The 23728-nt window shown below is 39.0% G+C and overlaps 3 protein-coding genes across 4 annotated transcripts in view; 2 read left to right on the top strand and 1 right to left on the bottom strand.

The window, feature by feature from the left end:
* Positions 1–11182, top strand: part of LOC132788494 (ecdysone-induced protein 74EF) — a 49562-nt gene extending 38380 nt beyond the window's left edge. For both annotated transcript variants that reach the window (XM_060795934.1, XM_060795933.1), the window contains 3 exons: positions 5800–6195; positions 7274–7591; positions 8549–11182. In XM_060795934.1, the coding sequence (XP_060651917.1) occupies positions 5800–6195; positions 7274–7591; positions 8549–9483 (1649 nt within the window). In that variant the 3' untranslated portion in view covers positions 9484–11182. The remainder of the gene's footprint in view (positions 1–5799; positions 6196–7273; positions 7592–8548) is intronic.
* Positions 11183–14327: 3145 nt separating this feature from the next.
* On the top strand, positions 14328–22196 carry LOC132788807 (cyclin-T). Its single transcript, XM_060796404.1, is given in 6 exon segments — positions 14328–15984; positions 16060–16105; positions 17197–17777; positions 17845–18764; positions 18766–19268; positions 19270–22196. Coding segments are annotated over 6 exon segments (3588 nt in total). The 5' UTR covers positions 14328–15356; the 3' UTR covers positions 20180–22196.
* Positions 22197–22607: 411 nt separating this feature from the next.
* Positions 22608–23588, bottom strand: LOC132790566 (serine protease 3-like). The gene has a single exon (XM_060799135.1). It carries the CDS (start codon positions 23485–23487, stop codon positions 22684–22686), a length of 804 nt encoding a protein of 267 aa, XP_060655118.1. The 5' UTR covers positions 23488–23588; the 3' UTR covers positions 22608–22683.
* Between the last annotated feature and the right edge of the window lie 140 nt (positions 23589–23728).

The following is a 23728-nucleotide window of genomic DNA, read 5'->3' as shown; positions in this document are numbered from 1 at the left end:
TTATAGTCACCAAATTGGAAAATCTGTAGCTTATCTAGTGGAGCTACTTGGGGTATCGCGAAAAATAATTTATAATGCTCCAAATCGAGCCGAAAATGAAGAAAAACAGGAAGCAAAGTGTGGAAATGGTCGAAAAATGGATATTGACGAGTGGGCAGACCGCCTTAAAATGGGCATGGTTCGTCAAAACCCCCAAATTTTGATCAGAACCCACACCAAGGAGTTGGAAGAAGGGTGTGACACGGTCAATTCACATGAAACCGTCCGGCAACTAATTCTGTGGAACAAATACTATTTTCTCAATTTTACTGTCAGAATGATGTTGCGCTGGTGTAAGGCTGTTAACGGCTTGTGCCATACTCTAGTTGGTCAATCATTGTAGTATAGCATTTTTTTTGGTTTGGACATAGAATACGACGTCATCCCAATAGTTGTTCGGCGTGATTTTCATGTTAAAAGCCAAAATTTAAGCGTTTTCAACATTTACTTTCGAAAGCAGCGGCTTCGTACGCGCAACCGTTTCAACGGTTGAAGAGTATTTGTTCCGCAGAATTAGTTGCCGGACGGTTTCATGTGAATTGACCGTGTCACACCTTTCTTCCAACTCCTTAGCATGGGTCCCGATCAAAATTTGGGGGTTTTGACGGACCGTGCCCATTTTAAGGCGGTCTGCCCACTCGTCAATATCCATTTTTCGACCATTTCCACACTTTGCTTCCTGTTTTTCTTCATTTTCGGCTCGATTTGGAGCATTATAAATTATTTTTCGCGATACCCCAAGTAGCTCCACTAGATAAGCTACAGATTTTCCAATTTGGTGACTATAATAAGTTAATTGGGTAACTTCATAAGTCAATCTAGCTCCAGTCATGTTAAATAATTTAAAAATCAGCTTTTTGACAAGTGCGTAACAAAATTTCGCAATTGAATGAAAAGGAATGCAAAAATAGCGAATAGTGCATAAGCATAGATAACAATAAAGTACAGTTTTTTCGAAAAATAGAACAAAACAGAATCGAAAACTAAAGTGTGTAAACACTTTCTTGACAGTGTCAAAAATGTGTAAACTCATATTTTGTTGATTTAAAATTTTCCCTTTCGTTGTATTGTTTTTATTTTTGTACATACTAATTTGAAATTTGCTAAATAATAGATCTGCATTAAAAAAATATTGAAAAATAATAACCAAAGGCGTTATTTTTGCATGCAAAGTCAAAAAATATGTTTATTTTTCAGTGTGTAAAGAGTTTCTTGACATACTGTATACTGCATATATTATATATAACAAATACAGATATAGTATGTTGCCTTTGTGTCTGTAAATTATCGCAAATATTTACACACAAATAAAACAAACTCGCTTGCTTTCATATGTAAGTTAAACAAATACGAACAGATGTCAATGCATATTTTATGTGTTCTAAGAGAAATACATCGATAATTATATTATATTATATTATTTTTGGGTAAAATTCCTAAACTGTATAGAAGTTATTTTAAAACTAACTAAATAATATAAATATACAATGCTGTTTCATTTTTATTATTTCAAAGATGATTGAAAAGAGTTGAAAAAACATTTAGTATTTAATGATTCTTCAAATTGTATAATCATAATAAATCATAAATTATATTTTTTCAAAAATTTTCTTGAACATATCCAAAAAAAGAAACATTTTTCTTAGTCATTAGAATACATTTTTATAAGAAAAGTAATATTATAAGTTTGTAGCAATGCAAATTCTATAAATTCTTACAGAATATATTGATAATTCTATTAGATTATATATAGCTAAAGTTTCCTGTAGTTATTATTTTTATATTATCTTATTTTTTCTTTTAAAAGTTTCTTAAATTCTTCTTTGTTGCTTTTTTACGATCAATTTAAAACGCCGAACTTTATGAACCTTAAAATGTAAATTTCGAATTGCATATTTTATTCTACAATCAGATCGCTTAATTTGCTTCATTTTTTTTTTGTCAATTTATTGAAATGATTGCTGATATTTACTGCTTTCAGTTGACGTAAATAAGCAAATACACAATAAAAAGATACACGTAAATAAGTATTTGCATTTAACGCAGACAACAACAATATGGAGGCGCTTACCTAATTCCTTATTAAATCAAATTGTTTTTAAGCCAACTTATCAGATTTGAAGCCAATTCATAGTGTGTGTGTCTTTCTTGAAAATCGATTTCAAAATTGATTCACACAAAAGAAATGATTTGATTTATTACTCGCTCTTTGCGACCGCCCACAAAAAAAAACAGCAAACATTAAATAGGCCAGTAAACAAAATGACGCAGCAGCAACAGTAAACACAACAAATAAAACAGGTGTTGCTTTGTGGAGACTGCTCGACTTGCAGATATCCTGTAGTGTAGCAAGTGTCAAAACTTTCGCACAAGCGACCCGAACATGTTCGAGTACTAAAGACAACTAATCATGACAACAACAACAACAACAACAACCGCAGTGACAACAATAAAGCGATGCATACCTACATTGACCTACTATTCGCAAATGCTGCAGCTCCATTGTGTGTGTGTGTGTGTGTGTGTGTGTGTGTGGATTGTGGATTGTGATGTAACTGTCCCAAAACGCCGCACACATATCAACGAGGCAGTTCAAGTCCAAATTCGGCCGGGGAAATAGTACATTAAATATATACACATACACATACATACAAATATATATAAATAGGCAAAAGAAATACATGACTTTACCGTTAATTACACGAATAGACACAAACATACCGACAAACATGTTGGCCAATTGTTGTTTTCTCATAATGTCTATCAAACTGTTGTTGTCTTTATTTCTGTGCTCTTTTTTCGTTTTTTGGTTTTTATTTATATTTTTATTTTTATTAGACCGCATTTTTAGAGGTCAGCGCACATTTGGCGCACCATTGCAATGCGAAATGTGGTGTAAATTGGGTGTTTCGCTTCGTTTTGCAAGGAGCTCAGCTCTTTATGCAGCCCACATTGCGTATGCGTGATGTTGCTTAGCATATTGCGCATACGCCTGTTGCTTACGCTCCTTCAGCCATCGAATATATAGAAACTAGGAAGTGTTTTGCTCTGTTTTCAAGATTAAAATACAATATATACTATACTATATATTGGCAGCAAAACATTGCGTATACGTGATATTACGCATACGCCAGGTGCAACCGAAGATTCAAGAATATCTCCACTCGACAGTTGTGAACTTTAAGCAGCAAAAGTATAAACACAAATTGCTTATATATATGTATATCTTATATTACGTATACGTAAAGTGAACCCACTCGAAGTACTCACACGTCACGCATACGCCTTGTTGGCCATATTGAACTCAACTCGGCATATTCACGTGCTCTGATTTCCCACAAATTCTGCGAAGCAAAAATATTCAGCAAAACAATTGACAGGCATTTCCGCCAAAACCAATTTCGCATTTAAGCAACTAATCGGCCAAACCAACAACAAAAACAACAAAAAAAAAATATTCTCAACCAAAAAAAAAAAATTGTTTCGTGTTTCGTCTAATGTTTACAATTTCCGCCAAAGAAATAAAAGTTGTTTGTGCGCTGCAAAAAAAAAAAAAAAAAAAAAAATAAAATATCGAACAGTCGACGCTGCAGTTTCGCACGATGCGAAGCAGCTGTGAGCGAGGAGTGGGGAAGAATAAGGCGGGGGCGGGGACGGGGGAGGCAGAGAACAGGTAGAGTGTGGCCAGCTGATTTTGCAGTCTGCTGCTTGCTGCCCGCAATTTCCGTCACGACTTGCTGGCTACACACGGGTCGAAGCCAGCATTTTTTGTCGATTTTCGATGTTTTTTTTAGGTAAATAGCAGTGCATGTGTGCCATATTTTTACAGCAGTTTTTGTTGAATTTGTTGTATGTAGATATTCACATTTATATCGTATAAATATGTATATATGCCATTTTACATGCTTCTCATTCACCCACAACAAGCAAGCGAACGAAACGAAACGAACGAATTGAAACGAAACGAAACGAAAACGAGACGCGAGGCGACGAGGCAGCGAATTGTCTGTAAGCTTGTATAGGCACAAATACAAATTCATACATACGTACATACCGAGTGTGTGAATGTATTTAAAAAGCTGTAAAAAGCGCACACACTCAAACGTACAGCGTACAACATGCAATAATGCAGCCAGCAAAGCATAAATTGTAAACTCGTCGTCGTCGTCGTCGCTGTCGACGTCGCTGCCAGCAACAGCGACAGCAACAACAACGCCGACAAGCCTTGACCTGATTTCTCTTCCTCTCTTGCTGCCAATTGTACATGTGTATGAGTGTGTGTGTGTGTGCGTTTGCATGCAAACTTTGTAGCTGTGGTTATTGTTGTTGCTTGCACACACACTGCACATGCGAGAGTGAGAGCGAGACAACTCTATGTGTCTGTGTGTGTGTGTGAACAGCTTGACATTCAATGCAATTCTGTTTTTGTGCTTTTTTTTCTTTCTGCGCTGCTGCTGCTGCTGTTTCTTCTTCTTCTTCAGCTGCTGCATAAAATAAGTGAAAATGCACTTTTACTTTTCAACAACAACAAGATTCGAAAGAAAAAAAATATTGTATGAACGTATAGCGAAAAACACAAGTTGAGCATTTTTCTTGCGTTGTGCCTCAATGCACCGACAACAGCAACAACAACAACAACGGGAGCAAAAGAAAGTGAGATGCAATTTTTTGTTTCACTTTAGCTTTAGTTGTTGTTGATGATGTTGTTGTTATTGTTGCCTTTGCGTTTTGCCTCTTTTCTCACTTTGCATTTCTTTTGTCATTGATTTTGTTGTTGCTTTGAGTTCATGGCTCGCCAAATTGGGGCATTTAAATTGTGAGTGTGTTTTGTTCGCGTTTATTTTTTCCAACCCTCTTGGCGACTTTTGCATGTCGCTCAACATGCCAACAGCAACAATAACAATAACAGCAACTTTTTTTTTTCTGTGTGTAATTATGTATGTTGCGAATTACTTAAGTATTATTAGCTTTAAATTCCATGTGAGTTTAGACATTTTGACAGGTTTCAGTTGCCCGCAGAGGGCGGTGAAAAAAATAACAAAACAAAAAAAAAAATACATTCAGTATTTGAAGTTACTTGAAGTTGTTACTGTTACTGTTGTTGTTATTGCTGTGGTCGAGGATGATGAGATAAAGTCGCTTTTTTAATTGGGTCGCTACAGTTGCCAGACATTTTTCGAGTGGTTTCGCGTCGAGTGACAAATGAAGCCTTTAAAATTAATTACATAGTTTTGCTCATTTCAAATATTTGGATAGCGCCACTTTTGGATTTACCGCAAAACAAAAGGAGGTTTGAAAGTGCATAATTGGGCTAACAAACTTGACAGTGAGAAACTTGTTACTCGTTGCAGTCAATTGAATAAGTCAATTAAAATAAAGAAGACAAAAATAAAATGAAATTATAATAATATTGTTTTTATAATATAATCTGAGTTGTGAATACCCTAAACAAAAAAATGATATATATATTTTAAATTTAAATACAATATATATGAAAAATACTAAAGTGTTGTTTAAAAATTCGTCGGAAGCACAAAAATCAAATATATTTCAGCTTGTAATATATTCACGTTTTATTCTCTATAAGACTGTCTGCATATTATATTGTTATTTTACTCCATTCAACGTTTGATACTGCTAAAATATGCAAATTTCCGGCAGTGAATACTTGCATACAAATTGACTTAATTGTAAATTAATTATAGATTATCTATACAATAAATACTAATTAAATGCTTTTTTGTATATTTGTAATTGCAGATACTGAAATTCCTATTGTCAAACAATCAACCAGTCCGTCACCTCATCAGCAGCAGCAACAACATCAGCAACAGCAGCAACAACAACATCAACAACTCCAGCAACATCAACAGCAACAGCACCTGCAGCAGAATCAACAACAACAGTCTTTTGGTGGGGCAACAACATTGTTGCACATCAAGACCGAACAGAATACGCTCTTAACTCCGCTTCAGCAACAACAACAACACAGCTTACACAGCAACAACAATGGGCATCCACAGCAGCAGCAGCAACAGCAACAACAGCAGCAGCAACAACCTTTGGCCATTCCACATCGGCCATTGCTGCACAATCTGCTCAGCGGCGGTGCAATTCACAATCCACATCACAGAAATTACACGACGGCCACAACAGGTGAGTGTTGAATACTGAACACTGAATACTGAGTACTGAGTGCTTGCTGAGCACCAGCCCCAAAGCCATAGCAATCGTCTTAGCCTTGCAGCAGCCACAAACAGCAGTAGCAACAGCAGCAGGAAAGCCAGGTGAAGGTGAACCACCGCACACGCCCTTTACTGGTTGTTGTTATACTTTATACCCTACTACTAAAAAAGGGTAGCGTTGTATTATGAATAAATGTCAAAGCGAACATGTAAACAACAGACAGAAAGGAAGGAGTAAACATAATTATCTATGAATTGAAGTGTAACTACACTGTTTTAGTTGCTTTAGTCATAAAAGTCTACTAGAAGAAGCTTTTCTACAATATTCTAAAATTGAGAGAGTTGGAAATTTTTGTAGAGTTAATAATTCCTAGAGCAAGGAAGGATTTACATAATTTTAGAATACAGAAACTTAGAAATTTATAAAATTAAAATATAAATAATAAAATATTTTAGTATCGTTTCTAAATATAGTGAGTCGGAAATCTCTTCCTGGACTAAAAAGAAGCATTTTTAATAAATACTTAAATAATTTTGTGGTTTTAAAAAGTAATGTATTAGATTTAAAATAAATTAATATTCAGAATGAGTCGGAAATCGTATAGAAGCTTCTTCTAGGACTAAAAAGAAGAATTTTCAATAAAAATCTAAATAATTTTGTATTATTAATAAGTCATGTATTGAGTTCTTAGATTCCAATTTTAAATATTTTGTTTTTTATGATAATACTAAGTTTTTTGTAGTAGAAAATTCTATAGATTTATAGCTAGGAGAAGACTTTCCTAATAAATAATATAATATTTTAATATTAATAAGATATAAGGATAGGCAAGTGACGAAAATTCGAGTATCTTACTAATAATATTTTATATATATATAAAAATATGAATACTTTTATACTTTTTTTGATTATTATGCAAGTTATAGAGTATCTTGTAGTCGAGCACACTTCACTCCACTCAAACTTGAAATGCAACTGCTCAAGTGACTTGGCCAATCTCGAACATCTTGTTAATCCTTGTCCTTCTTCTTTCTGCTTCGCTGTGCAGGTTCATTTCCGCCCAGTCCGGCGGATAGCGGTGTGTCCGACGTGGACAGCTCCAGTTCCGGCGGCCAGCCATGCGCAGATGAGTTGAAGGCGCGCCTTGGGGGCATGCCCCCAGCGGCAGCAACATCAGCGGCAGCAGCATCGGCAACATCATCGGCGTCCGCAGTCGCTGCAGCAGCAGCGGCGGCCACCCACTCAGTGGCAGCGGCAGCGGCGGCTGCAGCAGCGGCGCACCTGCATACGGGCACATTTCTGCATCCGAATTTATACCAGAACAATGCGGCGAATTTGCGAAATATATGGAGTCGCAGTGTTGGGGGTGAGTATCGAAAGTATTCGCAAGTGAAACGCACAAATACACTACACATAAAATACATACAATACTATGGAGGCAAAAGTTCAGCAAACGAAAAATGACAGAATAGCAAACAAATGAACAGCTTGCACACACACATTTCCATACATACAAATACATATGTATGTATGTATGTCCATGCAGTTGTACATACGCATACACACACACAGACACAAAAGCGACACAATCAATTGCAATAAGAATGTGTTGCACTCGTCCGCTTTTATGCTTTTGCCTCGCTTCGTATGTCTCGCTGTCTGTACGTATGTGTGTGTGAGAGTCTTTGCTGTGTAAAATCTGTGGTCATCGACACATTGCCTTTGCGCAAATTGTGAAGGTCACAACGACAACGACAACGGCAACGACAACAGTCAGCGCGACCAATGTGGCAATGCTTGGCTCCCATTGCTTGCTCTCTTTTACTCTCGCGCTCTTTTGGAGCGCCAGAGAGCGAACCCGAAGACGAACACCAACGCAGCTATTGCAATAATGCGACGAAAAGTCACGAACGAAAAACCGAACGTACGAAACGAAACGAACGAAAGCGTGCGTTGCTCTCTCGCACAGAGCTTGGCGCTCGCATTGTTTGTTGGTGTTTTGGTGTTGGTGAGCGACTACTTTTGATTTTATTCACTCGCTTTGGACCCTCTCCCACTCTCCCCATGCCCACCACCCACCACCTAGCGTGAACCGACCCAGCGACCAAGCTGACAGTTGAATTGGGCAACGGCAGCGCCGTTGACGCCGGATGTAAAACAAAACTTACTAAATAGCAGACAAACTTACAAACCACTGTTGTGTGTTCGTGTGTGTGTGTGTTTTTTGTGTACCTGTGAAATCACTGTTACAGTGGTCTGCAGACGATAAACATGCGATCGAATCGACTCGTTAACTAACCGCAAACACTCTTTTCTCTTCTAGTGCCCGATAATTATTATGCCAGCAGTGGGTCGAATGGTGGCGTCGGCGGCGTCAATCCTGGAACGCCGGGCGCCGGTCCAAATTATCTGACAACGTCCTACTTCAATGCGCCAACGGCAGCGGCGTCGCAGCGCAACACAAATGGCAACGCCTTTGCCACACATCAGCATCATTCCCTGCAACATCAGCAGCAACAGCAGCAGCAACAACAGTCGCCACATGCAACGCAGCAGCAACTGTCGCAGCATCACCAGCAGCAATTGCATCACCAGCAACAGCAGCAACAACAGCAACAACAACAACAGCAGCAGCAACAACAACAGCACACGCAATCACAACTATCGGCGACGCATCCACATCAGCAGCTGCACAGCGCAGCAGCACAGCACACGCATTCCACAATTGCCAATGCGGCGGCAGCAGCGGCGGCGGCAGCGGCCGCAGCATCGGTTGTGAGCAGCAGCAGCGCCGTCGCAGCGGCAGCGATGCAGAGCGTCATACAGCAGCCGGCGACGTCGAGCGTCAACTATGATCTCTCCTATATGCTGGAGCTGGGCGGCTTCCAGCAGCGCAAGGCGAAAAAACCGCGCAAGCCGAAGCTCGAGATGGGCGTGAAGCGACGAAGTCGCGAAGGATCCACCACATATCTGTGGGAGTTCCTGCTCAAGCTGCTCCAGGATCGTGAGTACTGTCCGCGTTTCATCAAGTGGACGAATCGAGAGAAGGGCGTCTTTAAGCTGGTCGACTCCAAGGCGGTGTCACGTCTCTGGGGCATGCACAAGAACAAGCCGGACATGAACTACGAGACAATGGGACGAGCATTGAGATATTACTATCAACGTGGCATCCTCGCCAAGGTGGATGGTCAACGTTTGGTCTATCAGTTTGTCGATGTGCCCAAGGATATCGTCGAGATCGATTGCAATGGCGTATAGAGAAATAGAGAGTAAGAGAGAGAGAGAGAGAGAGAGAGAGAGTGAGATGGCATGTAAATAGACGTAAACCTTACGGAATCGGTGGCAATAGAATGGGAGCTGAACCGGCTAGCGGCAATAGTAGAAATATAAAAACAGAGACAGAGATAGAGAACGAAGAGAGATAGCGAAGCATCCAAACTAAGCAAATATATATATATATATACTATATAGAAAGATATATACTATGTGTAAGTATATATAATATATAGAGAGAGATTTATTGGTACGCTACATTGTAATTGTTTCGATAAATGTGAGGAACGGTGTTTTTTGTACATGTTGAGTTTTTCTAGGTCTAAGATCACAGATCACACACAGTTGTATTCTATATAAAAACAAAACTTGCGGAAGAGTATAAATTACATAGTTGCTAGGCGAATATTCAAATACCCTACACATGTGTATGCATATTACATCATAGTTACATATATGTACATATTCTAAACATACACAACAACAACAACAGAAAAAAACTACAAAAAAAATACGGAAAGATAAGAGATGAGTTTAGTAATTAATGATCTATTCATTGGCTTTAGTGTTTTAATTGTAACATTTAACGTTTAACATTTAATTATTATTACAATTGCATATTGTTATTATTATTGATTATTATTATTATTATTGATGATCGATCGACGCGTTCTTATTGATATTTGATATGTGTGTATGTGAAACAAGAAACCTTTAGCTACGAATTACTGTATACCTAGCCTAATATATCTACTGATAACCCTCAATCCCACAAAACTTCCCCGACAAAAAACCATAAACTTCCCCCTTAAATCCATTTCCCATCATCAGCCCAAAAAACAGCTGCAGAATCAGATCTCGGAATTCCCAAAATTCCAGAACTCTTGTGGCTTGTCGCTTGGGCTCATTGTTTTTGTTGCTTATTTTATAAAGATGAGAAATATTTCTTAGTTTTAATTAGGTTTATGCTTAACAATAGTTTATTTATTTAAGTGTTTCTTCTACACCCCCCTGCCCAAAATCCTAACTGCAGCCCAAACATAAAAAAAGAAAGAAAAAAAAAGTAAAACAAAAACATAAGTAGCTGCTGGTCTAAACTTTCTTTGTAATTATTATCTCATAAGTTTTGTATATTTAAAGAACAGAAAAACAGAAAACAAACAAACCACAACAATCACAACAGCAGGCGCATTAATCGAAGCTGCACTGTAACACGACTTTCGGATAAAGCAAAAATAAAATGTGAAGCATTAAGTACAGTGGAGCTTCGCATGAATGACAGCTCTCACGCTAACAAAAACAAATATTCTATAATACTTTTAGAAGAGATGGAAAAATTAATTTACTTTTGGTCTGAAGTTTATGTCTGAAACGATTTTTGTAAACGCTTTTTCATTTGTTGTTAACTACGTCACACTGCCACAACTCTACCATCAAGTAAAGTAATAGTTCCAATACTACAACAACTATACAACAACAATAATTCTCAATGCAACACACACACACACACACACACTTGTTCACACACCAACAATTTCCAAACACTGCCCAAAATGTGCAATCTCTTAACTGCATAAACTAAACTAAAGTTAAATTAAATGAAAATAAGAAAGAAACAAACAAACAAAACAACAATATGAAGAAATTATAATGAAAGAAGAAAAAAAAAAACAAACTCCTAGTTCTATATACTATTCGATATTTCTTTTATACATTATAATAGTTGCGTTCTCTAAGTACCTTTATCTTTATCTTTATTAATTGTGTATGTCAAGCAAAACGGAATGAAAGAGGTTTTTCGATTTTTCGATTTCAACTTTTTTGTTCAATGATTCGAGAGAATGATAAAGATGAAAATGATAATGATAATAATGCTGATGAATGAATAAAAAAAAAACAACAACAAAGTGAGTTTTGAGTTTAACTCTGTTCATTGTAAACATTTTTTATGATTATTTTTTATTTTTTATTATTAAAATAAAATTATTATTTCAATATGCATGAGTTTTATTTATCCAAAAAAATCGTATAGTATTTATCTATCTATGAAACATAACATATATACATATATAGTTATAATGATCCGTAAACATACAAATATTTGCAACCCGCTACAAATTTGAAATCTACATATACCTCCCATTAAAAGTACATAAGAAGCAAACAAATACAATTATATACATACATTCATAAATACATATATACATTATATATATATACTCGAAAGTCTATATAGAATATATACAGATTAAATACATATTTTAGATAAATTTAGATGATGCATTTTGTAGCTTAAGGCAGCAGAATACTCTCATGAACTAGATGAGGACTCAGTTTTTGAGGTTTCGAAATCGGGAACGTGCACAGAGAAGATCGGAAACGGAAACGGGGAATGGAACGGGAGCAGCAAGTGCGTTTATATGTCTATCTAAATATACTTATTGTAGCATTTAAGCATATTAAACGAGTACATAACATAACATAAATCTTATTCATATTTTAATATATGCAAATATGCTATAAGCATAAATCTGAACAAAGAGCAAACGAACAATATATGCAAATGAGAAATCTATAGGAGTACAACGAAAATCGGAAAATAATCTGAACACATAGTTCCCCCTTTTAAAACCCACAGCTTTACACCTGATTTCAATATGCAACAAATAGAACGACATCGAATTACAACAACAAAAACAAACATTACTTTCCAAAAACATAACAAAAATAAAAAATATATTTACAAAAAACGTACGCAATCAGAAGATGAACAAATTTTTGGAACCGCCAAGCTATAATGCACTGTACATGTATATATACATATATATATATATAGATAATCAACTTCTGGACCTCATGTTTCACTTATTAGTCGTAGTTTTACGTAGCATCTAAGTGATTTCGTATAACTCTATGTATACACCATTTAATTGTGTGCAAAATTTGTTAATTGGATTCGAAACAAGAGACACAAACACACACACACACATGCTGGATAAGACCAACTAAATTAATTATATTATGGATATGATCTATGCGCAGCAGCAAGATATCTAGAATAATTAAGGCAACCACTTTACTTTATTGGTACTAAAAACGAAAATTAAATATTTATATTATGTGCTTAATTTTTAAGATTGAGATTGAGATTGAGATTGAAGTTTGATATTGAATGAAATTCATATTTTGGTTTTGTAGGAATGAGACTCCAAATAGCTAGTTGAAATGGGTTTTGGGTTGGCGAAAGGTTTTAGCGAATATGTTGAACAGATTATGTGTAGTTTATATACGATATATATTATATATAATATACCTTATATATGTATGTGTAATGGTATCTATGAGCGTATTTAGTTTAAGTTTATGTTTCATTTATGTATACTTCTTATTCAGACAGACGGACCACGAGACGTCTGCATTGAAATCAGCAAATGCGAGCCACAAATTAGTATTTAGAATATCTGAAAAACAAGATGGATCTGATGGCATTGAAATGTGTAGGTGATTATTTGGATTGAGAGCATGGACGAGAACTAACGGTTTAATTTTATAATGAAATGAAACGAAACGAGATGAGATGATAATCTATAAACAAAGATCTAGCATAATTATTTACTGTTATGACAACGTTAGAGTTTTAAGATTTTTAGCTAAATTTTGTATATTTTAATCTACAGATTGCTAAAAGAAAAACCAACAACAAAAAGTATATATATACATGCATAAATATTTATGTATATATACATACTTATATATTATCTGTTTTATAAATAACACATAAATAAATGAGACTAAAACAAGATTGTTTCGTATCGTAGTTTGCTTATTCATGGGTTTTCCCTCATTTTGTTTGACGTATGTATAACAACCCGGGTTATAGTAAACTGAACTTATGGTGGAAGCGAATTACAGTAGATGGCGACAGCATTGCAATTCAAATTGTGTTATATACGCCATCTGTTGGACAACGAAAACACTTACCACGCAATACAAGCACTGCTTGCATTCACACTGCTTGTGTCATCAAGCAGTTCATTATGTTTGCTGGTTGTCTTTGGTCTTTGATAACAAAATTATTTTTTTTGCTTTAATTTTTGTCAAAAATATTTACATTTCTCAAGCATTTGGCTTTACAGACATTCTAAATAGCATTACTTGGTTTTCGGAGACTATTAATATTATTTTGCAATCGATTGTCAACTATAATATAAACGTCCTTGTGTATTTTGATATCGTAATAACAATGCGTGACTACAACATTAGAAAAGCCTCATTATTAAAAACGAAATCACAAAATATTTAATTTTGAAGTAGTTAACCAAAAAATTTATTAACACATGCTTTTCAAAGTTAACATAGCTAAGTATTTAATAATCGATTGCTTGTACTGGAATGTGCTTTCTCTTCGGGTACTATTGTTAGCGAATATACTAAAGTTTAACCGAGAAATGTGGTAATGCCGATGAATTGACACGCCAAGCTGTTATATCGCTAGTCGAACACGTCTGCGATGGTCATACTATAAATGTATATATGCACAAACATACTTCAGTGAGACCCTAAATGGTAATTATGTCATTCTGGTATTTTTAAGCACATGATATATTGTTTTTTGCAAAAGCTATGACTCAAAAAGCGCTATATATAATTGCGCTTATTCAAACTTATTTTTTTAAAGATGCCCCATACCTTTGAAACTATAATCAAGCCATAATATGTGAAAGTTGTTTAAATTTGGGGTATATTTTTCGACAATAAATAGTAGATTTTGTACTGCTGTGCACGTTCACACTCCTTACTACGACGGCCATACTGTAAATATACATACACATACATACATACATACATTTTTTCTTTTTGTGTCATTGTGCGTTCCAAAACCAAAATCACATTTTTTGCGATGCATTTGCATTGCAAATTATAGATGAAAAATGTTATGTTTGTGTGCGGAGAAACGAGAAAAAGAGCAATGATAACAATGAATTGATGTAAAAGTTGCATAACAAACGTCGTCGGGCTCGTCTCTGTGTATGTACGTCGTTGTTCAGCAGCAGCAGTCGCAATTTCCAGAAAACCACACACACACACATACACGTACACACAGCACGCACACTAGCTCACACTACTCTACGCCATCAAAACAGCAGCAAAAGAAAAAAACGCAGATTTTTGAGTGGCGCTAATAAAAAACAGTGTTGAAGTTTAATACCACATACGAAACAAGAGAAAAAGCAAGCAAGCAAATCGCAAAAACGAAATCAAATGTGCGTGTTACATTGTGCGTAGCAAATGTGTTGTGGCAGCCGCGACAGACGCGCAGCATTTAAGCAGCACAGTCAGCGCGTCAGCCACCTTTCCCCCCCTGTTTCCACCCTGCCCGTCGTCGTCGCCACACGCCACAGTCCCAGATTCAAAAACCAAAATCCAAAATACCAAGATACCAATACAAACGCAACGCTGCAGTGCAGCGCAGCAGCCGACAAAGAAAAAGACACTCTTCTTCTTCGTACAGTCCCTACGACGTCGACGTCAGCGTCTGCGTCGACGTCAGCAGCGCAGCAGGCAGCAACAGCCTTTGACTCAGCTGCCAAGTCAAAACAACACATAAAGAGAAATCAACCAGAATATTGTTAATTATTCGACCTGAGTGTGCGAGTGTGTGTTGAGCGTTCTCTCCGCGCGCTCTCTGCCTATTCACAACAAATTTAAATTAAATAAAAGAGGCTTGCATGTGAAAATTAACAACAACAAAAAATACAAAAGAAATTATAATTCTTTAATACGTGTGCGCGCGTTCTGAGTGAGTGTGTCTTATATTGGTGTTGTTTTGGCGCATTTGGTGACTGTGTGCAGCAACAATGAGTCTCTTGGGCACGCCTGCGGGCGGCGTTCCAGTCTCGTCGTCGTCGGTCGCCTCATCCTCGTCCTCCAGCTCCACGAGCCTCGCCGTCAATGCTGGCAGCAGTAGCAACAACAACTCCAATGCCACACCAAGTGGAAGCAATAGCAACAACAACCTGCCGTTTGAAAAGGATAAAATCTGGTACTTTAGCAATGAGCAACTGGGCAACTCGCCCAGTCGCCGCTGTGGCATCAAATGCGACGATGAGCTCCACTATCGCCAGATGACCGCCTACTTAATTCAAGAGATGGGCCAACGACTGCAAGTGTCACAGTTGTGCATCAACACAGCCATCGTGTATATGCATCGCTTCTATGCGTTCCACTCGTTCACACATTTCCATCGCAATTCCATGGCATCAGCGAGTTTGTTCCTTGCAGCCAAGGTGGAGGAGCAGCCACGCAAGCTGGAGCATGTGATAAGGGCGGCGAACAAGTGTCTGCCACAGACGACGGAACAGAGCTATGCGGATCTCGCCCAGGAGCTGGTGTTCAATGAGAATGTGCTGTTGCAGACGCTGGGCTTTGATGTGGCCATCGATCATCCGCACACGCATGTGGTGCGCACTTGTCAGCTGGTCAAAGGTATTATTGATCCCTACCCAAATTGCTCCCCAAAAGCGAATATGCCGAAACTGATTATTGTGATGTGTATTTTAGCATGCAAGGATCTGGCGCAAACATCGTACTTTTTGGCCTCAAACAGGTATGGCTAAACACACACATTATCAATGCTGTAGTTGTATTTGCAAATTCCCCAAAAGTAATGCTTGTGGTTTACATGAGTCTGCGTGTGCGCGTTTGTGTGTGTGTGTGGGTTGAGGAGGGAATTACGTTGACCAGATGTCAGTTAATATAATCAAGACAATGGTACAGCACCTACATACAGTTCATACCTTGCAAATGACCTTCGCAGCAGGTCAGCTGACAGTTTCCCTTCGCGACTGCTTACCTGCTCATCGGTTTACTCTTGATCCCTGTTTTCGCTTTCCGCGAAAACGACGTTGAGCCTTTTATGACACCCAGCGTAATTTACGTCGCGTTTCTACCGAATTCCGCGAAAAGTAATCCGTTGTAAAATCTCCTGGAATTGTAATTATGTTGCAGAAGTTGTCAGCTCTTTACAAAGAATGTCCTCAAATAAATGCAAAACTACTAATAGAAAATAAATGACCAAATGTCTGTTTGATGGGGGTTTAAACACGATTTATTTATTAATTATTAATGCATAGCTAAGAGAAACAAAATTTTTGTTTATAATTGGCTTATGTGCAGTTTAAAGTGAGCTGCACTTTAAATCACCAGATTTATCAATGTAGAGCTCAAATGGTATAAGCTAGAAGGCTGAAAATTGTATAGAACTAGCTTTAGGGATCTCTTATGGTATAATAGTTGCAGTTCTGATTTTAAACTCTTTTATCCTATCTAATGCACTTTATCTGCGCACAGCCTAAAATGTAGTAGCTAGGAGGCTGATTATTGCACAGCATGGTTGAACGGGAGTAGCTGGGAGACTGTAATTTATAAACAACAGAGCGCTAAGGATCTTTAATGCTATTTTAGTTGCATTTAAATCTTACCTGATCAACGCTCAAACGGTAGTGGCTAGGAGGTTGTAGCTTAGCTGTGAATATTTCTTGAAGGTAGTTCAACTATAACGATCGAAGCATAGCTTAGACTATCCCCTTTAGTTACCACACACATCACATGAATGCTCTTGACTATGCAATGAGCGATTGAAATATAATAGTTTTATTAAATGCATATCCTTGTCATTGCTTCGCCTGGCATTTGTAGCTTGCATCTTACCTCGATGTGCCTGCAATATCGACCCACGGTGGTTGCCTGCTTCTGCATTTATTTGGCCTGCAAATGGTCACGCTGGGAGATCCCTCAGTCCACGGAGGGCAAACACTGGTTCTACTATGTGGACAAGAGCGTCTCACTGGAGCTGCTCAAGCAGCTGACGGACGAATTCATTGCCATCTACGAGAAGAGTCCCGCACGCCTCAAATCCAAGCTGAACTCCATCAAGGCGATCGCCCAAGGAGCCAGCAATCGTACTGCGACCAACAGCAAGGACAACAAGCCGAAAGAAGACTGGAAAATGAGTGAAATGATGAAGGGTTATCATTCGAACATTACGGCGCCACCAGAGCTCATGAATGGCAGTGGCGACAGTCGAGATCCGCCGTCACAGGTGCCGCTGTTGCCACCGCCAGCGATGGTGCCGCCACAGCAACGACAGCGCAGCGATGGCAGCCATCAGCGTTCGTCGTCGGCGGGTGCGCCCGGAAATTCATCGTCCACTACCTCCTCCTCGTCCAATCACAAGTTGCCAAACTATCCGGGCTCCTTGCCGCCCGAGGCACATGGAGGTAAGTACATTGCTGGCTGCTGATTCTATTCCCGATCGTTCTCATTTACAACTTCGTTATATTGTAGATCACAAATCGAAGCAGCCCGGCTATGGCAGTCGTGCACCATCCAGCCATCCATCGAGCTCGTCATCCTCGCAGCGCAGCAGCAGTGGCAACTCCTCCTCCGCTAGCAGCAGTCAACGCAGCTCCTCGTCGAGCCAAGCGTCCGGAAGGCCGCCCATGGGCATGGACTATCACAAATCGTCGCGTGGCATGCCACCCGGCGTGGGAATGCCACCGCATGGGGCGCACAAGATGTCCACAAGTTCCAAGCCGCCGCCGATGCCATTGCTCGACGGACGCAGCAGCAATTCATCCGCAACGAATTCATCATCGTCATCCGCATCGACATCGTCGTCGGGTGTGTCATCCAAAGACCTCAGCAAATCAAGCTCGAGCAGCAGCAGCAGCAACAAAATGTATCCTAATGCACCGCCGCCCTACAACAACAGCGGACCACCCAATCCGCTGATGTCGCGTGGTGGCTACCAAGGCAGCAGCAACAGCAGCGGTGTTGGTGTCAACAATGGTGCCCCGCTACCGAATGCTGGCTATGGCAGTCACAGCTCCTCGCATCGCAATAAATCCGTCGCATCATCCAGCTCATCGTCATCCGTCCACAGCATGCCGCCTTATGAGCAACAACTGCCCTATGGCCAAAGTCAGGGCGTGCCCAGCTACAATCACATGCAGCAGCAACAGCAGCAGCAGCTGCCAACGCTTGAGGCGCCGCCGCCGACAATGACAACACAACCCCAACAACAACAACAGCAGCCACAGCAACTGAGTAAGAACTCCTCCAATTCACTCTTCAGCCCTGAGCCGCATTTCAACGGATTGCTGCCGCCACCACCGCCAGGTCCGGCACATGAGAGTCTGGGCTACAAGCTCAACAATCATACGCGTGATCGTGACAGTCCCAAGAAGGAGCGCCTAACGCCCACCAAAAAAGGACAAGCATCGCAGCACGTTGCCACATGGCAGCAGCAGCAGCAGTAGCAGCGGATCGAGCTCAACAGCTAAGGCGATGCTGCCGCCACACAAGAAACCACATGGCGATCTGGTGGCCAACGAATTGGCTGGCCCAAGTCGCGATGGCAGCAGCAGTCTGAAGCGTGCCAACGAAATCTCGGGCAGCCAGTATGGCCTCAACAAGCTGGACGAGCATGATGGCAGCTTGCCCCGCGACAAGGTGCGCAAGCTGGAGAACAGCGTCGGATTGCCCGGCTATGGCAGCTATGGCAGTGAGGATAAGCATGCACCGCTCTCGATATCGAACGGAGGCATCGAAACCACACCGGATCTGGTGCGCAGCCTGCTCAAGGAGAGTCTGTGCACCCCGAATGCCTCGCTGCTTAAACCCGATGCACTGACTATGCCCGGACTGAAGCCGCCTGCAGAGTTGCTGGAACCGATGCCAACGGCAGCGCCAGTGCACATCAAAAAAGGAACCGATTGGAGGTGCTGGTGGTGCTGCACCAACAAGTCTGCTGGGCATGGAGCAGCTGGATGCGTTGACCAAGCTGGGCGAGAGCAAGGATCTGGACGGTAGTGGTAAGTCGGAGAAGAAAAAGAAAAAGGATAAGCATAAACACAAGGAGAAGGACAAGTCGAAGGATAAACCCGATAAGGAGGAGCGTAAGAAACACAAGAAGGACAAGCAAAAGGAGCGCAGCAGCAAGGACACATCCATGGACTCCCTGAAGCTGGTCATCACAACGAACACAGCGACAGCGAATCCCAATGGTAGTCTGCAGGCTGCAGCGCCACTCAAACTGAAGATCAGCAAGAACAAGGTCGAGCCGAATAACTATTCAGCGGCTGGCGGTGCAACCGGACTTGGTGGCATGCCACATGCAGCCATGCCCACAGCGCCCACAGCTGGCTTTGGCATGCCACCCACTCTCTCAGCAGCAGCGCCAATGGGAATGCCCGGTCAGCAACAGCAACAGCAGCAAGCGTTGGTGATACCAACGTATGGCGGTTACAATTCGACGAGCAATTCAACGAGTAGCGGCAGCAGTAGCAGCAAAAAGAAGCACAGCGATCGGGATCGCGACAAGGAGAGCAGCGGAGGCGGCAGCAGCAGCAGTAAGAAGAGCAAATCTCAAGACTATGCCAAATACAATGGCGGAGTCTCTGGCGTTGGCATCGGCATCGGTGGTGGCGGCGTCGGTGTCGGTGCTGTCTATGCTCCTCTTGGCGGCGGTGCAGGCGCCGCGTCGTTAGCCCAATCCGCCTCACAGGTCTCCAGTCTGCTCGGCCTGCCCATGACCATGCCCAACTCGATGGTGATGACGCCCGCAGATTTAGCTGCCGGCATTCCGCCCTCGGCGCTGCCCATCTACAACAAGAAATAGTCGTAGTAGCCACGTAGTCCCCGTAGTCGATAAAAAAAAGAACCCTTGTTCTATAACAACAAAAACAACCACAAACAACTAAAAAAAGATATTCTTTCAAAACACAAAAACAACCTTTATACTTGATGATATAGCTCGTATGTATAAACAAAAAACCAAAAATGAGAAAAACCTATGATAGTTGTAATTGATTGTTGGTGAGATGCATTAGTTCTCTAAGTTATTATCGATTTACCTTAGTTAAGCACAAAACAAAACACAAACAAACAAAACTCGTAAGAACACCCTTCAAATTGCAATGCGGACAACACTTAAGATCCGAGTGTTTCCAGTTCGATATGAAATCATGAAAACTTATAAGAAAAAGAAAACAAACACAATACATAAACTTCTGTACAGCATTAATTAATTTGTAATTATAACATACACACACACATACACATAATCCATACAAATACACGGAATAATTGTAATCGAAACAAGAGAGAAAGCAAAACTCTCAAGAGAGAGAGTTTGCGATGATCGAAAGGGTAAAATAAATGCGCAGCACGGCCGTCTAGAATATAAGTTAGTAAATCAATTACCCAACTACACACCTATGCACACACATTCACATAAACACACACACATACACATACACTGAACTGTTGTATATAGCCACAAGAGAAACAACTTCCGCTTAGCTACAAATACGGCCCTAACTAAATGCAAATCGAAATTTTGAAACAAAATATTCAATATAGCGTATATAGAAAGAAAATCCGCGATGCAAAACGAAACTACACATAAATTATTTGAACTAAAAATAATAGTGGAAAATGGAACGCCGTTAAAATATGTATGAAAAATATTAATTATATTTTTAGTTAGCAAAGTTTTTTCATTTAATAATCACACACAGTTCGCATTAGTTGTATTTTTTATATTACAATTATGATTATTAATGAATTCGTAGTATACACGTAAACATTTTAGTTTTTATGAATGAAAAACGAGAGCAAATAAGTAAAACAAACAAGCGAAAACAACTAATTATTGTGTTACAAGAAAAGAAACGAATCGAAGAGGAGAGAAAGAGAGAAAGTGCAGATCAGTCAATCACTTGACGTAGCTTTCAGTTGTTTTTAATTTTAATTTATGTATATTTAAATAGGCATTAACGTGAATAATGAATAATATTAATAAATTGTTGTGCAACAAGAGAAGTGCGAACAGAGACGTTTCCTAAATTGAACGCCCACAAAAAAAAAACGTATTTACTAAACAAGAAAACAAATAAAAACAATACCGAAACAAAAAGAATAACAAAAACTATGAAAAAATATATGAAATTAAGCGAAAAATTAATACTTATATCAAATGGACTTATGTAATTTTTCGACTAGATCAAAAAAACAAAAACAACACAAATTTAATCAAACGTTGCGCGTTTTAAACAAAAACATAAAAAGGATAAAAAAAAACACTATTCGATTTCAGATAATTGCATTAAGCTAGCAAAAAAGTAAAAGCTATATACTATCTACACACATACAACAATTACATACATACATATTCATAATTGGAAAACGACATCTTATTTAAGTTGCAACAAATTTCCAAAACAAAAAACAAAACACTTCTCCCTTTATCCTTCACCCTTCACCCTAATCCCCCAATCCTGCAACCCTCCTTTATGCTATTGCTGCTGTGTCACATCCAACAACACCAACAGCCACACACACAACAACGACAACGATCACAACAGCAACAGTAATATATTATTATATTAAACTTATCTTATTTGTCCCCCTCTTAATTTTTAAGTTTTGTACATAGAACAAAAAGTAAAAATGGCAGTCGAGGAGTGCGCAAATCTCTTTTTGTCGAGAAGTTTCACCGGGCTTAAAAAACTTAATGCCGAAAGTGAATACTCCATCGGCAATTGTTTGTGCGTTATTCGATAAACCGAATAAAAATTTCAAAGCCCAAAACAAAAAGAACAATAAAAAAAAATTGGAAAAAACATAAAATACAAAAGTGATTTTTAATTTGTGGGGGAAAATGGATGGGAAGGAATTTTAAGGCAATCATTTTAAAATCAGTTTTATCGCGATCCTTTCAGATCTTTTATCTTTAAATCTTTCTTTTAATCAAAAAATATTATAATCAGTTCATTTTCAAATTTTTAATAAATTTTACAACTAATTTTCATTAATAAATGTAATTCATTTAATCAAATTAACTTTTTTGAGATAACTTTAAATATTATAAAAATTTAATGCCATTTGGTAACAACACAATACCTAAAACTTGAAAATAAAAATTACTAAACGGTACATTTTCAAATTTTAATAATATTTTACGATGAACTGTTTTAGTCATTAATTTATATAACCTACATAATTCATTAAAAGAAATCACTTTTTTTTTTAAATATTTTTGTTAGTATTTTATGAAAATCATTTGTCGAAACTCGCTATTTTGGGATATATGATATTATCTTAAAATACTTTTTAAGGCTCTTAAATCTCCGGGATATGCTGCCTGATCCAATCCAAATAACTCGTTAGTCGCGTAAATATGGAAGGAAAGCCAATCTCACAACCCATCGAGAGGCCAAAGGAAGTAATACCAATCAAGTAATTGGTGTCGTTATCCTTGTAGACAAGCGGACCACCAGAGTCGCCGTGGCAAGTGGATTTGCCGCTCTGCGTGCTCATGCAGAGCATCTTCTCAGTGAGTGAGCCACCCCAGTACATCTTGCAGCGAGCGTGTTGCATCACAGGCATTGCCACGTACCTCAAAGTGGGAGACACCTCCAAGGAGCTGTCGCTCTCACGTCCCCAACCCGAAGCGTAGGCCGTCTGCTGATCATAGGTGGCATAAGTTCCATTTAGATCCTTAGGCAACTGAGCTGCTCTCACTCTGGAATTGTAGGGTATATAGATGGGCAGCTTGATCAGCGCTATATCGTTAGCCACTGTGCTGACTGTCCAATTTGGATGCACTACAAAGAGCGATTTGTCCACTGTGTAACGCATCTGACCGAATTCAAACCTATCAGTAATATTCAAGGCACCCAGATAGATTGTTGCTTGCTCTGCGTTATCCACACAGTGTGCAGCCGTTGCAATCCAACGATGGGATATCAAAGTGCCACCACACCAGGTGCTGCTGTTGGTCAGTGATATATTCAGTCCGACTTGGTAGGGAAATTGTCCTCTTTTCGCTAGTTCTCCATTCGTTATGCGATTATCGGAAAATGAAAGCTGAATTTCGACTAGAAAGTAGGAAACAATTCCAAGCACAGCTAATAACAACCTCATGTTGGCAGCTCAATTTATAAATTAATAATGAATGATCTGATTTTGGTTATAGGTAAACTTAAAATATACGTCGCAGTATGTTATGTTATGTTTCTGTATCTTATCACTTCTGCACAGACTAAAACCCTTTAGAGTTAAGACCCACCATTGAACTGAATTGCATTGCATTTCGATAATTTGACACAGTTTTAAAAGAACTTAAAGTACGTCAAACACTTTAAGAATCTTAGGAACTCTTTTT

The sequence above is a fragment of the Drosophila nasuta genome, chromosome 3, assembly GCF_023558535.2.
Source record: "Drosophila nasuta strain 15112-1781.00 chromosome 3, ASM2355853v1, whole genome shotgun sequence".
Classification (NCBI taxonomy): Eukaryota; Metazoa; Arthropoda; class Insecta; order Diptera; family Drosophilidae; genus Drosophila; species Drosophila nasuta.
This window is presented reverse-complemented; position numbering and strand designations above follow the sequence as displayed.

Coding starts and splice junctions, on each gene's coding strand:
- LOC132790566 (XM_060799135.1), bottom strand. CDS start 23,487: ATGAGGTTGTTATTAGCTGTGCTTGGAATTGTTTCCTACTTTCTAGTC.